Source organism: Tachyglossus aculeatus, chromosome 20 (genome assembly GCF_015852505.1).
Source record: "Tachyglossus aculeatus isolate mTacAcu1 chromosome 20, mTacAcu1.pri, whole genome shotgun sequence".
Lineage (NCBI taxonomy): Eukaryota > Metazoa > Chordata > Mammalia > Monotremata > Tachyglossidae > Tachyglossus > Tachyglossus aculeatus.
The window spans coordinates 21,339,595-21,356,506 of NC_052085.1; the positions used below are offsets into that span (position 1 = coordinate 21,339,595).

Sequence of the window (16,912 nt, forward strand, 5' to 3'; positions counted from 1 at the left end):
TAAAATAAATATGATAAATATGTATTTACAACATATATAAACAATATATCTATTCATGTATTTATATAAGCAATATATTTATAAATATATGTAAATATGTTGTTTATATATTATAAATAAATATTTATAATATTTTACAATATATAAACAACATATTTATTTATATATATACAAATATATTGCTTATATGAATATATGAATAAATATATTATATATTGTAAATAAATATATAAATATTTAATATACTTAAAAATTTATATTTCAATAATACATAACATATTTATATATTTATAAATATATCGCTCATATAAATATATACTTATATTATATATTTATATTTATTTACAATATATAAATAATATATTTATTTATATATTTATATGAATAATGTATTCATAAAGATACAATATATATTTATGTTATATATTTGCAATATTTATTTTTATTATATAAACAATATATCTACTTATAAATTTATATAATATATTCATAAAGATACAATATATATTTATGTTATGCATTTATAATATTTATTTATAATATATAAATAATATATTCATTTATATATTTATATGAAAAATATATCCATAAAGATATAATATATATTTATGTTATATATTAATAATATTTATTTATAATATATAAATAATGTATTTATTTATATAGTTATATAAATAATATATTCAATGAGATATAATATATATTTATGTTGTATATTTATAATATTCATTTATAATATATAAATAATATATTTATTCATATATTTATATAAATAATATATTCATAAAGATATAGTACGTATTTATGTTATATATTTATAATATATACTTATAATATATAAATAATATACTTATTTATATGTTTATATAAATAATGTATTTATAAATATATATAAATAAATCCCAAGCGCTTACTACAGTGCTCTGCACACCGTAAGCGCTCAATAAATAGGGTGCAAGGGATGAGTGAGTATTCCTTCCTAATGCTTTTGGCACGCAGGAGGCGCCTAATGAATAGCAGGCGTTAGTAGGCCGCCCTCCTCAGGGTGGAGGGCCCTGACTTCCGGTCGGATGAAGGCCACCTTCGCGGCCGCGCGCCGCGCTCCCGAGGGGACCAATCAGCGCCGAGCGCCGCCGTGACGGGCGCGCGCACGCAAGCAAGGTAGACGGCGTCGGCGCGACTCCCATTGTGACGTCACGCCGGCGGGCGGGCGCTCCCGCAGAGTGGCGGCTCCGAAGCGGCCAATGGGCGCGCGGGGCGGCTGAGCGACGGCCGCCGCGGCCAATGGGCGTCGCGGACGGGAGCGAGGGGGCGGGACAAGAGGGCGGTCGTGGGGGGGGGCGGTTGTTGGGGGTTTTTTTTTCCGCCTCAGCGGAGGAGAAGTTGCTGTGGAGGCCGCAGGTGAGTGACAGGGCGGGTGGGAGCCTCTCCCATGATCAATCAATCCATCAATCAATCGGTAATCGTCAGGGTGGTATTGGCTAAGCCTCTACTATGTGCTAAGCACTGGGGTAGATACAAGGTAAGCAGGTTGGACATAGTCCCTGCCCCATATGGGGCTCCCAGTCTTGGATTCCCCTTCCCCCCATAATAATAATTATTATTACGGTATGTGTTAAGCGCTTATTAGATGCCAGGCACTGTACTAGGCGCTGGGGTGGAGACGAGCAAATCAGGTTGGAAATAATAATAATAATAATGGTACTTATTAAGCGCTTACTATGTGCAAAGCACTGTTCTAAGCGCTGGGAAGGTTACAAGGTGATCAGGTTGTCCCAAGGGGGGGCTCACTGTCTTAATCCCCATTTTCCAGATGAGGTAACTGAGGCCCAGTGAAGTGACTTGCCCAGAGTCACACAGCTGACAGTTGGCGGAGTCGGGATTTGAACCCATGACCTCTGGCTCCAAAGCCCGGGCTCTATTCCGCCGAGCCATGCTGCTTCTCCTAGTCCCTGGCCCACATGGGGCTCCCAGTCTTGGATTCCCCTTCCCCCCATGATAATAATTATTATTATGGTATGTGTTAAGCGCTTATTATATGCCAGGCACTGTACTAAGCGCTGGTGTGGAGACGAGCAAATCAGGTTGGACATAGTCCCTGGCTCACATGGGGCTCCCAGTCTTGGATTCCCCTTCCCCTCTTAATAATAATTATTATGGTATGTGTTAAGCGCTTATTAGATGCCAGGCACTGTACTAAGCGCTGGGATGGAGACGAGCAAATCAGGTTGGACATAGTCCCTGGCCCACGTGGGGCTCCCAGTCTTGGATTCCCCTTCCCCCCATAATAATAATTATTATTATGGTATGTGTTAAGTGCTTATTATATGCCGGGCACTGTACTATGCGCTTAGATGTAGACGAGCAAATCAGGTTGGACATAGAGTCTGGCCCACATGAGGCTCATAGTCTTGACCACCTCCCTCCATCATCATCATAGTAATTATTATTATGGTATGTGTTTACTATGTGCCAGGCACTGTACTAAACACTGGGGTGGAGACGAGCAAATCAGGTTGGACATAGTCCCTGCCCCATATGGGGCTCATAGCCTTGACACCCCTTCCATCATCATCATAATAATTATTATGGTATGTGTTAAGCGCTTTATTATATGCCAGGCACTGTACCAAGCGCTGGGGTACAGACGAGCAAGTCAGGTTGGACATAGAGTCTGGCCCACATGAAGCTCATAGTCTTGACTGCCTCCCTCCATCATCATCATAATAATTATTATGGTATGTGTTAAGTGCTTATTATATGCCAGGCACTGTACTAAGTGCTGGGGTGGAGACGAGCAAATCAGGTTGGACATAGTCCCTGGCCCACATGGGGCTCCCAGTCTTGGATTCCCCTTCCCCCCCATAATAATAATTATTATTATGGTATGTGTTAAGCGCTTATTATATGCCGGGTACTGTACTAAGCGCTGGGGTGCAGATGAAAAAATCAGGTTGGACATAGAGTCTGGCCCATATGGGGCTCATAGCCTTGACACCCCCTCCATCATCATCATAATAATTATTATGGTATGTGTTAAGCGCTTTATTATATGCCAGGCACTGTACTAAGCGCTGGGGTGGAGACAAGCAAATGAGGTTGGACATAGTCCCTGGCCCACATGGGGCTCCCAGTCTTGGATTCCCCTTCCCCCAGTGATAATAATTATTATTATGGTATGTGTTAAGCGCTTATTATATAATAATAGTAATGATATTTATTAAGTGCTTACTATGTGCAAAGCACAGTTCTAAGCGCTGGAGCACATGAGGCTCATAGTCTTGACCGCCTCCCTCCATCATCATCATCATGGTATGTGTTAAGCGCTTACTATGTGCCAGGCACTGTACTAAGCGCTGGGGTGGGGACGAGCAAATCAGGTTGGACGTAGTCCCTGCCCCATATGGGGCTCATAGTCTCGACACCCCCTCTGTCATGGTAATTATTATGGTATGTGTTAAGCACTTTATTATATGCCGGGCACTGTACTAAGTTTCCGGGAAGGACTGAGTTTTATAGTAGTGCTATTTCATCGCTCTCCGTAAATAATCCGCACAGTATATATATATATATATATATATATATATATATATATATATATATATATATATATATATATACACACACACACTATTCCTCTCGAGATCATGTGAGCCTCAAAGTAGAGTGTTCAGCAGATTGGGGCTGGAATATAGCATGATATGGTCTTGTTGTGCACATGTGTGTGGCTTCATGAATACCACATATTATATGGTGTTGTGGTACTATAATGCCCATTTTCTTTCATCTGGATTTCTGCAAGAATGCAACCCCCCCCCCCCCCACTCCATTTGAAGGAGAAGTTAGCATATTGGGTGGTGTCATTAGGGGGTGGGGTTACAGGCAAGGTAGAAATGGGGCCTTTCTGTTTTATTCCAGAAAAAATGCAGGCCTACTGGGATAGATGGATTCCTGTAGAATGTCCCAGCTTAGCTCCATTTCAGAGGAAGGAAAATGAGTGTTCTAAGTCGGGGTGGTCATACTTGTAGGTAGCAGTGAGTCATTCAATCTCCAAATCATGAAAGGTTTATGTTTTAATACACCGTTATTCAAAAAAGAATGGATGCCAAGCACTGTTCCCGGAATCTCTCCGAGAAAGATTTCTCATGACCATACTTCGCCCAAGAAAGTTCCTTCCGTTGTGCAACTTTCAGGGACTGAATCCCTAGTAGAGTCCCAGAGTCCATTATTCCTGATTTGGGCCAGATCAAAAAATGAGAGGAAAGAAGGGTGAAGAAATCAGAAAAATCTTGGTCGTATTTTGGAAATGTGGTGGTAGGCGACATGGACGAGTTAAGCTTGCGTAATTGCATCTTTATACTTTCAATGTCGTGTTCTTTCCGAGCAGAACTTTCAGTCCTTGACAGATACTGGCTATCTTCCCCGGTTCTCATTTTTGCTACAGGATCAGCAGTCCTTCCCCGATACACCCAATTTTCACATGTACAGGGGTCGAGTTCTTGCAAAGCCTGTGATAAGGACAATTCTTGCTTTAATCACTCACCCTTTCCAGTTCTCTGGGCTTGTGCACAACTGTTTGTCCCAGTGATTATCTGTCAGTGAACCACCATGTCTGTGATTTAATACGTAACTCATGATAGGAAAGTTCTGTAGAGAAGTTAAATGTGATGTTAGCTCACCAATAGTAGGGACTTTGTAAAGTGAAAAATGAGTACGTGCAGCCAGCTCTGTCAGAACACATGATTTCACTTTGTGTTTTGGGGTAGAATTGTGGAGGCAAATTTAAGGAATGTTCTTACAACAACGCACTACCTGGATATAGCATGATATGGTCTTGTTGTGCACATGTGTGTGGCTTCATGAATACTACATATTATATGGTGTTGTGGTACTATAATGCCCATTTTCTTTCATCTGGATTTCTGCAAGAATGCACACACACACACACACCCCCCCCCATTTGAAGGAGAAATTAGCATGTTGGGTGGAATGATAGGAGCCTAAACAGTAACTGGGGAGCCATTATTATTTTTTTAAATGGTATGTAAGCACTTACTACATGCCAGGCATTGCATTAAGCAATCAGTTATGCTGCATGGATAAGCACTTGGCTTATAAAGTTAATACGTATTGACACATGTGAATTGCTTAGGAGGCAGGGATTGATTTTTCTATTTCCCACTGGCAGAAGTAGACATTTTGCTCCCAGGGCACCCTGGAATTTGGAAGGAGCACTGGCAATGCCGGAATGAATAGTATTGTATTCTCTCTCTTCCCTGCTGACAAATACTCATTCATCCATTCATTCAGTCGTATTTATTGAGCGCTTACTGTGTGCAGAGCACTGTACCAAGCACTTGGGAAGTATAAGTTGGCAACATATAGAGACGGTCCCTACCCGACAACGGGCGCACAGTCTAGAAGGGGGAGACAGACAATGAAACAAAACATGTGGACAGGTGTCAAGTCATCAGAATAAACAGAAATAAAGCTAGATGACCCCTCAAGAGCTATGGCGACTATGGTCTTGGGGGACTATACATGCACCCATTAGAGTAGCATCTTCACAGGCAAAGTAAAGCTGATCGATTAAATCAGTTCGATCCACTGATTACTGTAGATGAGAACATTGGATAGAGTAGTGTTTATGTCTCCTCTTCCTCTTTAATTCCAAGGTGGGAATGGTTACTCCTCATCTGATGTGGGATTTTGAGCGTGCCCTTGAATCCTCAAGTATCCTCCCCTGCCGTGCTTCCGCACGGGCTAAAAATGAACCCTGGAACGACACCGAATGTAAGCGCTTAGTACAGTGCTCTGCACATAGCGCTCAATAAATACGATTGATTGATTGATATTGCTCAGCCTTCTCGTCGGATCTGTTTTCAAGCACTAGAAGCTCAACGCTGGGAGCCGGCTAGGGTGCGGGGCTCTCTGCTGTCCCCCCAAAAGCCAACTGTGGGTTAAGTGGAATCCCTGGGGTACAAAAATAAAATTCACAACCAGACCTGGCCTTTCAACTCCTCTCTCAAGGCCTCAACCAAGGGATCAAGGGTAGTGGCTCAGAAGGCCTCAGAAGTAATGGCAAGTTAAAGCAATAAATCCACAAATGGAGTCCAAAATGGACCTGCGTGAAATCAAGACTCTCCCCCGCACTGCCCAACTCCAGTGAGGTCACAACAAGGTTTTGGTTGGTGTATTATAGACAGTTGCTGTAATAGATGAGTTCAGATCCCAGCCGTGCTGCTTGTCAGCTGTGTGACTTTGGACAAGCCACTTAACTTCTGTGCCTCAGTTACCTCATCTGTAAAATGGGGATTAAGATTGTGAGCCCCACATGGGACAACCTGATCAGCTTGTATCCTCCCCAGCACTTAGAACAGTGCTTTGCACATAGTAAGAGCTCAACAAATACCAAAATTATTATTATTATCCAAATGTGGCTATCCAAGGAAGTTTTACACTCATTTTTTTCTAGCTAAAGTGGATGGTTGATGGATAAGGCATGCGAATCAATGAGAAAAATAATAGAAAGGAGGACACTCAGTAGAGAAGCATTATGGCTCAGTGGAAAGAGCCCTGGCTTTGGAATCAGAGGTCATGGGTTAAAATCCCGGCTGTGCCGCTTGTCAGCTGTGTGACTTTGGGCAAGCCACTCAACTTCTCTGTGCCTCAGTTACCTCATCTGTAAACTGGGGATTAAGACTGTGAGCCCCACATGGGACAACCTGATCACCTTGTATCCTCCCCAGCACTTAGAACAGTGTCTTGCACATAGTAAGCGCTTAACAAATACCATCATTATTATTATTATTATTACTGAGGAATGAAAACTGGTCAGTATGCTGCTTCCCTGGTTCCAAGTTATTTGTAAAAGATTTGGAAATGTCTTATTAAGGGCCAGAAAGACAGCAAAAAATCCAAAAGTTCAAATCTAGTTAGTCGATTCCATTTCTAATGAAATATCTGAAAAAATAATAAAATTGTTGTTAATACTAATTATCCTCTTTTTTTTTTTTCAATAGATTGGATCCATAATATTGAAAACACAAGATTTGGGATAACCTACATAGCAGGCCTGGGCCCTCAAGTTCTAAGACATGGAAGAATGAGGAAGAAGCAAGACGGCAAAATTGCCCATTAGTATTGCACAGAAGTACAGTAGTCAATTTTGACACATTTCATTTACACACAATTATATTTTATTTCCCAGTGTATATGAGATTACGTTTTCTTAGGCCTTTGAACATCTGTCATGCTTTTTGGCTTCAGGCATTGTTAGAAATGGCATTATTTATTCTAGAATTTAGACTTCGGGCTGTCTAATGACCAATTATTAGAAAACACCCTTTTGTGACTATCTCTAATATTAACGTATGCAGAACTATGCAAGGGCAGAGAAAAACCGCAGTTAGGCAAATAATTTTTTAAATTGACTTCATTTAGTATTAAAAGCCTTTTGAGAAACTTTGAAATGACTTCATTTTAAAAACTTGAATGGTATTGTGCAAAAAATTTTCCTAGGTTCCCTTTTTTATGAGAGTAGTGGAGTATCCTTATTTCCAAATTGTTCATTTTTTAATCCTTATGCGTTTTAATGGTACCAGAGTAGCAATTCAGAGGATAATTATTCCACAAGAATGCATTTTTTCTTAAAATATATCAGTTGCAGAAGAGCGTGATTAAACACAGAGTATTGCTATGTGGAATCTTAGGATAATTGAAAAATTATGAAATGGAAATAATTATTTCTAAATTGAACACTTTAAAAAAGTTTTCCATATGGAATGGGCAACTGCTGTTATTATTACTAAATAAGGAAGGCTAAAATAATGCTTCTCAGTTTGGGAGATATCAGGAAGAAATAATACTCCGATATAATGACCAGAGATACAGTTTTACACTGCAAATTAATCATTCTGTTCTCAGGAATGGCATTTTTAAGAGTGTAGGAGAAAGAAGGAGAAGTATGGGTTCGATAGGGCCTTGACAAAAGCTTTGTTGCTCAGATAAAGTTTAATTTTTTTTCCTGTTCCTGAATGAGTGGGTTTCATCTTGTTTTATAATGACCCTTTGGGGCTTCTGTACTTATCAAATCACTAGGCGGGCGTTTCTTCTCCAGGTTTTATGATCCTTCTTCCTCTATCATAGCCTCATAAACCTGAATTTCTCATTTTTGATACTCTCTTTTGAAATCCCCATGCCCCTCCCCTCACCCCCCACATCCATCCCCCAAGCCCTCTATGTCTCCCTTTAAGTGGTGTATCCCAGCATTTGTCGAAGGAAGGAGTTTTTTTCTCATGGCAATGGAAAGCTCATTTTTAAACGCTATATGTGACTTCATTTTCTAAAATTTCAGCCTTTTTCCAGGGATTGGGGAAAGTAGATGGACTTGGCGTCAAAGTGTTTGTAATGTGTGTTCTTATTTAAACAGTTTTTAGAGAGTTCGTAAATTAGAGATGAGTCCTGTTGTCCGTTCTTCAGAGGTTAGTGCGGAATTGGTCTATAGCGTAGAATGGGGATGAGGAAGGTGTGGAAGTGGATTTTCAGGTAAAAGTAGGAGCAGTTTGGAGCAAGTGTGAAAAAATTTTCCCCAAAGAACAATACATTTGAGGTCCAATTTTTTTTTTATGGTATTTGTTAAGCGTTTACTATGTGCCAGGCACTGTTCTAAGTAGATACAAGGTAATCAGGTTGGACACAGTCCATGTCCTACATCAATCAATCAATCAGTCGTATTTATTGAGCGCTTACTATGTGCAGAGCACTGTACTAAGCGCTTGGGAAGTACAAATTGGCAGCACATAGAGACAGTCCCTACCCAACAGTGGGCTCACAGTCTAAAAGGGGGAGACAGAGAACAAAACCAAACATACCAACAAAATAAAATAAATAGGATAGAAATGTACAAGTAAAATAAATAAATAAATAGAGTAATAAATATGTACAACCATAATGTACATGGGGATCACGGTCTTAATCCCCGTTTTATAGATGAGGTAACTGAGGCACAGAGAAGTGACCTGCCCAAGGTCACACAGCAAATTCTGTGAACTTTTCTCCCTGGGAGTCTTGACTTAAGAAAAGCCAAGAATCAGGTGATTTCCAGTTTCTATTCGCCTTCTTGTCGACGCTTTTTTGCCATATCACAAGCCATTCCCAGTTTTCATTCAACTCTAAACTTGGAATCTCATTTTGAGGATTAAAGTTCCCAGCCTCTGTTTGCCACAACTTTAAATAAGTGAAAGGATTACCACCAATTGAATGATTCTGGATGAGGTCAATCACAGAGCAACCCCCTTGTTTACCTGAAGACTTTACCTGAGAATCTTTGATAACCTCCACAGAAAATTTTCCTTGAGAAGATGTCCTGGTTGAAAATTAGTTTTCTTTGTTGTTGTTGTTGTTATTGTTGTTTGGTCCCCACCTTCCGGGACTTGATTATCCTCTGCAATTTCTTCAGTTAGGTAGTTATAGGCAGCCAGATTACCTTGTGGATTTTTAGTCCTCCTGAAAGTGACAAAAAAAGTTATTGAACATATACTCATTGATGATTTAACAGTTTTTAAACAATTTCCCTCTATAAAGAGAGAGTGAAGGGCAATCCCAACTACTGTGGTATAGCTGTGTATTGTGGGGAGGGGCCAGCAGAGGAGAAACCAGCCTGATATTCAGCCATGAGCGACAGGGTGGCTTTTTTCAAACTGAGATATTGGAAAGATCTTAAGAATAATGGAGAGTAGAAAATGGCATCTGGCACTGCAAATAACTGCAAAAGCAGAACAGAGGACGATCTTTACCCTTGTATTGTGAGGAAGGGATTTATATATATATATATATATATATATATATGTAGCTTTTATGCCATGCCTGCATGCAAATGATACGTTAGCTTCAATAGCAGCGTAGATTAAGTGGTTACTGTGTACCAAGTGCTGAGGTTATCAGATCAGACCCAATTCCTGTCATGTGAGGGCTCACAATTTATCTCCCCATTTTATAGATGAGGAAACTGAGACCCAGAGAGGTTAAGTTGGTTTGTTCAAGGCCACACAGCAGCCTGGAGGCACAGCCGGAACTAGAACTTGGATTTCATTAATTCATTCAATCGTATTTATTGAGCGCTCACTGTGTGCGGATCTACAGACTCCCAGTCCCGTGCTCTCTACAATAGTGATTCAGTCTTCAAATAGCAATCAGTGGTATGTTATGTTGCGAACTTGTACTTCCCAAGTGCTTAGTACAGTGCCCTTCATACAGTAAGCGCTCAATAAATACAACTGAGTGAATGAATGAATGTACCGAGCACTTACTATGTGTAGAGCACTCTACTGAGCATTAGGGAGAGTACACTACAACAGAGTTTATCAGACAAGTTCCCTACCTACAACAAGCTTGCAATCCAGAGGAATATACTGCAGACTATTTGTTTACCTGCACATAAGTGCATGAGCATTTCCCCTTCCTCACATACACAAATAACGTTTAGTATATGCCTAATTTGGATGGTTGATTGTAATACGGTGTAATTCTTTTCATTGATGTTTCGGCCAGGTTCACCTGATCATGTTGTAGGACGAAGGTAAAGGTTTTAATCATGATAGCCAGTGCTTTGAAGATGCCTTGTGACCTATAGTTAAAGAATGATGAAAGAAATTAAACCGGGTTAAAAGAAAGAAAATCTAAAAGCCGCACACACCAAAGTTCTGATTCATCCCCTCCTATTGTTGGCTGTGAAGCCGCCTTAGAGAAAGTATAGAAAAAGACTTTTTTGAAAAGTTGAGCTGTAGAAAGTTGTTTCCAAAGATTGTTTTCACTAGCCAAATTTTGTCTCCTAAAGGGTAGTTCCTCCATTAGTGAATACCATGAAATCAAGCACATCCTTCTCAGAGGCTTCTTGAAAAGGGAGGAAATATCTAGACCAGGTGTGATTCCAGAGCTAAGGAATGGCAATAGTCTTGATTCAGGAAGGGTGGTACTTTCAAACTGCCATTAAAAGATTCTCATTCACAAACCACACCAAGTGGATCAAGACACAGAATCTCAAATAACTGGTTAGAATCTAAGACCCCAGCCAAACAGAGGCCTGCTGTGGCCTTGTGCAAGTCACTTTATTTCTCTAGACCTCAGTTTCCTCTTCCGTTAAGCAGGGATAAAGTTCCTTTCTCCCCCCGACTTAGACTCTCAGCCTCAAGTGGAATTATAATAATAATAATGATGATGGCATTTGTCAAATGCTTACAGTGTGCCAAGGCACTGTACTAAGGTCTGGGGTGGATACATTCAAATTGAGTCAGACACAGTCCCTATTCATTCATTCAGTCATTTATTGAGCGCTTACTGTATGCAGAGCACTGTACTGAGCGCTTGGGAAGCACAGCCATGTGGGGCTCACAGTCTCAATCCCCATTTTACAGATGAGGTCACTGAGGCACTGGAAAGTGTCTGATCCTCTGGTATCTTTCCCAGCGCTTGGCACGTAATAAATACCCTTGGCATGAACATTTGGCCCAACTTCCATTGGCTAGTTTTAGAATGGCACTTTGCTTAGAAAAAAAAAAAGACAGCTTAAAGCGCAAACCATATTTAGCACCCACTGAGAATATGAAGCCTCAACAGCTATTAAGACTATGCAACTCCCAATCCAGTTACATTTAACCTGTGAATAACAACCAGGAAAAAAACTTCTCCAACAGTATTTAACCAAAAGTAGTCCCAGACAAAGAACCAAATTGAATAGAGAGGCTCCCTGAAGAAGTCCGGTTAAAAACTTGATAAAAGATTGAGCTAGGCAGCTCAATAAGGAATTCCCTAAATATTCCTAATTTGGTTATGGTTATTTTATGGTATTAAACGCTTACTGTGTGTGAGCACTGAATTTTATGATATGGTATAACTGGGGGTAGACCGATCGTAGGGGACTCCTTGGATTTTACTCCTAGTAAAACGTACCAAGAAAAGGGGAAGAGAAAGTAATCGTGGTTACCTCCTTTGAGTTAATTTATGGTTTCAATCGGAGAATAGTATTTTTAATTTTGATTTTAAAAAATGTTGGACTAGATTCTCGCTTTTGGATGAGTTTCTGTGGCACGTCTTGACTTGACAGATCCCGGGGACAGCGGCCTAGAACTCAACTGGGCCTTTAAGCTCACTGTGGACAGGGAACGTATCTACCACCTCTGTTATTCTGTACTTTTCCAAGTGCGAAGTACAGTGTTCTGCACACCGTAAGGGCTCAATAATCGCCATTGATTGATTTATTGAAATAGGTATGTTTCAGGACGAGGAAACTTATCAGCGGTTTCCTCTTTTTTTAATAGAACGAGCCCACCATACAGCCCCAGTTGCTGTTATTGACGGCAGAGAGAGAACTAGTGCTCTTGGGTGAATTATGTGATGGTCGCTATTCTGCTGCCGACGTACAATAAAGCGACCTAATCTGGTTCTCCGCTTTGTCCACCTCAACCAGGAGCGTGCCTGGTGGCCGCGTGCCCTCCTTCCCCGGAGAAGCGACCTGGATTGGTTCTCTGCAGTCAGGGCATTTGCCGAAATCAATATCCCGGAGTGGGCTGTGGATAACAACTGGAGGCCTCCACTAATGCCATCCCTTTCTGCAGCATTCCCTTCAGGTGCTGCTTTTTAGCCCCAGGAACGAAATCAGTCCACTACCTACTTGGGTCAGAAATGAGTATATGAAAGCGAGGAAAAATCCTCTCTGAAACGCATGCGCCCCGTCGTGAAGTCACACTTTTCAGTGGTTATCTAAAAACATACCGTAGACTACAGAATCAAAAGATAAAACCCCCCTTCATCTGACGAGTGAGTAGGCAGTTTTACGTATTGACTGACAGTTGGTGTCCCTTCAAGCGATTTTATTTGCTGGGAATATGAAATTTAAATTCTTGGAGATTTATTCGTTTTTACTCTTTCTTTCCCCCCCTCCCTTAGGAGTTAGCCTGGCAATGCTTCCAGCTAAATAGAAAACATAGTGGTTGAAAAAGAGGTGCCAAAGAGGGATTGTCTTGGTTTATAGTCTTCCAGAATCAACACTATTCAGCCATTGATTTTGTTACAGTAAAAACGATTCAAGTTGGGGAAATGAAGCAGTTGAAAAGGAAAAGGAAAAGTAATTTTAGCGTGCAAGAAACTCAGACTCTTTTGAAAGAAATCAGAACACGGAAAGACGTCATTTTCTCCAAGCAGCTGAATACGACAATTAATGAAATGAAACGGAAAGCTTGGGAGGAAATTGCCGAGTGTGTGAATGCGGTAGGAGAAGGAGAGCAAAGAACGGGGACGGAAGTGAAAAGGAGGTATCTGGATTGGAGAGCTCTCATGAAGAGGAAGCAACTGAAAGCCAACATAAAGCTGGTCGGTGCCGGATACCACTTCCCTTCGTCTGATTTAGATGACTCTCTTACTGAGGAGATAGATGAAAAGATCGGTTTTATCAATGATTCGGGTTTCGATTGGCAGAATATGGCTGATTTCAAGGAAGCAGGTGGATCTTTGACCGAAGTCAAAGTGGAAGAGGAGGAGAAGGACCCACAAAGCTTTGAGGTAAGTTGTCGGCCTGATTCTATTTGCGGTGTCCACTCTGAATTCTGACATGCCGTCCTCGGCCCGTCGGAAAAGGAAAGGCGCTTTTTCGAGGCTGTTTGATGAGGCGCGTTGTCCGAGATCGTGCGCTGCAGGTGAGGGGATGAGCATTTCTCTCTCTGCTGTTCTTCACCCTGCCCCCGTATTTTTTTTTTTTCCTCTGTAAGAATCATTACCGTTGGCCAGGAAATTAAATGGAGGGCATTAATGTGAAAATGCATTGCTAGAAATCGCGAGCTGTCCAGAAAATAAGCAAAAGATAAAGTCTCAAACTGCTCTTCCTTCCCTACAGTTTGAGATCGAGGAGGAAGAAGAAATGTTGTCATCTGTCATGCCCGATTCCAAAAGAGAAAATGAACTTCCTGACTTTCCCCACATTGAAGAGTTTGGTACCCTTAGTTGCGCCCAAGCCAGATCTTCCTTCGACGACTCCCATTTACTGGTAAACCTGGAGAAACAGAAGCTCGAAATGGAAAAACAGAGGCTGGACATCGAGGCCGAGAGGTTGCAGGTGGAGAAGGAACGCCTGCAGATCGAAAAAGAGAGACTGCGGCATTTAGACATGGAACATGAGAGAATTCAGCTGGAGAAGGAGCGGCTGCAAATTGAGAGAGAGAAACTGAGGCTGCAGGTGATGCATGCCGAAAAACCCATCTTGGAGAATGAACTCGGCCAAGGGGAAAAGCCAGTGTTTCAGCCCCTGGACATTGAAACAGAAAAGCTTAAACTTGAAAAAGAACGTTTGCAACTGGAAAAAGATAGGCTCCAGTTTTTAAAATTTGAATCGGAGAAGCTGCAGATAGAAAAGGAACGCTTACAAGTGGAGAAAGAGCGACTTCGAATTCAGAGGGAGGGGCATTTGCAGTAAATTTTCTGAAAGTCAAAAACCATGTGTAGTGTCTTTCGATGTTGGTACTTTCCTTCAAATCGGTTAAAACTGAGATGGTTGCCGTGTTAGCTGTTTTTTCTTGCGAGTCTTATGTCTGTGTTGAAAAAAAGAATGTGGGGGGGTAAATCAGTGTGCCTAGGTAGTATGTATATGGGTCTTAAACGTGATACAGCTTTTAATTGTAATCGAAATAAGTGTGATGTTCTCTTCATTCAGTAAGGTCACTTATTGTGTAATCCGTGTGCTTAGAGCTAACGAGCACCGCTCTAGAAACATCCAGACTGTATACTTGTACCGTTACAGAACAACTGTGCCCTGAAATTAAGGGTGATGTGGTAATGATGCCACATGGAATTTGGTGGAAAGGTGCGTAAATGACCAAGAGCATTAAATGTATAGGTGGAAACCCGTAGTTCCCTTGCAGTGTGTTGGATTCATGATCTAATAATAACTTCTTTTTTCACATCTGTCTGCTTCATAAACAGTCATTCAAGATTGTAACAAGCAATTCAGGAATCAGCTGGGAGCAACCAAAAGGAAAGACTTTACATTAGTCTCTCACTCATCCTGCTAACTTCAGATGCTTTTTTAGGACATATATCCTGATTGAAAAATCTAGCTACTAAATAAAAGCATCTTCTTCAGACGGGTGGAAGATCCTGGCCCAGGAAAGGGGTCAGGGAGAGCTGATAAACCGTTTATTTAAAGATTTGAATCCGGCTGAGGTTGAATGACTTCCAAAACAGGTATCAGCAATTGGCTGTCCGGGGAAACGTTGAATGCGGACTGGGTTCCCTAGCAGTCCCCTATGCAAGTAATGGCATTTGTGTCACTTTTGTTGGGATTTTGCCACAGAATCCAACAACTGACTATGCCTGGTGTCTGGCATCTGGAGTTGCTTCCTCTGTTTTTAATAATAATAATGATGGTATTTGTTAAGCACTTTCTATGTGCCAAGCACGGTTCTAAGCGCTGGGGGGTAGAGACAAGATGATCAGGTTGTCACACGTGGGGCTCACAGCCTTAATCCCCATTTTACAGATGAGGTAACTGAGGCAGGGAAAAGTGAAGTGACTTGCCCTAAGTCATGCTGCTTCCTTTAGGTCATGACCTGCTTCGCCCCCTTAACAGTGTATCTAATATTCATAATATAGTCTCTGCATGTGTTGTGTGAAAGCCTCCCTCTGTCAACTTGCCACCTCCCATTGGCACTTAATTCACTTTAAGATAAAAGAAAAAAATATTTTGTATCGGTTGATTTGCGGGACTGACTGCTTGACTCCCAATTATCCCCTCTTCTGACCAAAAACTCATCTGGATGTGTGTTTGCTCCTTGTCAAATCCAGAATGGCTTGTCGAAGTATAAAACTGGAATGTATGCTACACGATACTTGGATTCTATATAAGTAAATATATTTATACTGCTGCGGGATTACTCGGACTCTGCAAATAGTGTTATTTTTCTATTATTGAAACAATACTACTGCCATAGAAATAAATTTACCTACACTGCTGATGTAAGGAACTGTCATTCAAGCGATGCCAGTGCTAAAGGAATTAAGGATTAAAGGAACCTGAAGAAAAGAGGCAACGACCAGGTGATTATGGGACAAAGAAGTACAGGCAGTTATGTCATAGAATGGGTTACACTCCTGCGATCTGCGTTGGGTTGGCTTTGAAATACTCAGATTGTTCTCGCCCCCCCCCGTTAAGCTTTGCTCTTATCCCACTATACTACAGTTCACACACTTCACTCGTCTAACACCAGTCTCATTTTGTGGTTCATTCTGGGCTGTGGCCGCTGACCTCTTGCTCACGCCCTCCCTTCTGTCTAGAACTCTCCTTTCCAAGTCGCAGTCAATCAATCAATCAATCAATCGTATTTATTGAGCGCTTACTGTGCGCAGAGCACTGTACTAAGTGCTTGGGAAGTACAAGCTGGCAACATATACAGTCCCTACCCAACAGTGGGCTCACAGTCTAGAAGGGGGAGACAGAGAACAAAACCAAACATACTAACAAAATAAAATAAATAGAATAGATAGGTACAAGTAAAATAAATAAAGTCATAAATATGTACAAACATATATACATATATACAGTCCAGGGCCCTTCTTATGTTCAGAGTCCTGTGAAATCATGTCTCCTCCAGGAGACCTTCCCTGACGAATCTTATCTCCCCAACTTACTTCCCTCACACCATCCACTGCCACTTCTGCATCACTTAAAAAAAAAGAAAAGGGGGGTAATCAGCCCTGCCCTCGCCTGTAGCACTTAGGTACATTCATTCATTCATTCAATCAATCGTATTTATTGAGCGCTTACTGCATGCAGAGCTTGGGAAGTACAAATTGGCAACATATAGAGACTGTCCCCACCCAGCAACGGGCTCACAGTCTAGAAGCAGCGTGGCTCAGTGGAAAGAGC

General features: G+C 41.2%; 1 protein-coding gene across 5 annotated transcripts; it reads left to right on the plus strand.

Annotated features, from left to right (window-relative positions):
- The first annotated feature begins 1,355 nt into the window (after positions 1-1,355).
- On the plus strand, positions 1,356-14,952 carry MSANTD4 (Myb/SANT DNA binding domain containing 4 with coiled-coils). 5 transcript variants are annotated; one of them, XM_038762201.1, is made up of 5 exons: positions 1,356-1,401; positions 7,023-7,153; positions 8,992-9,095; positions 12,946-13,557; positions 13,889-14,952. In XM_038762201.1, exons 4-5 carry the CDS (start codon positions 13,096-13,098, stop codon positions 14,462-14,464), a joined length of 1,038 nt encoding a protein of 345 aa, XP_038618129.1. In that variant the 5' UTR covers positions 1,356-1,401; positions 7,023-7,153; positions 8,992-9,095; positions 12,946-13,095; the 3' UTR covers positions 14,465-14,952. The 5 variants fall into 5 exon arrangements, with proteins under 5 accessions (XP_038618129.1, XP_038618124.1, XP_038618126.1 ...); XM_038762196.1 differs by lacking the exon at positions 8,992-9,095 and having other exon boundaries at positions 12,467-13,557; XM_038762198.1 differs by lacking the exon at positions 8,992-9,095.
- The last annotated feature ends 1,960 nt before the right edge of the window (positions 14,953-16,912 follow it).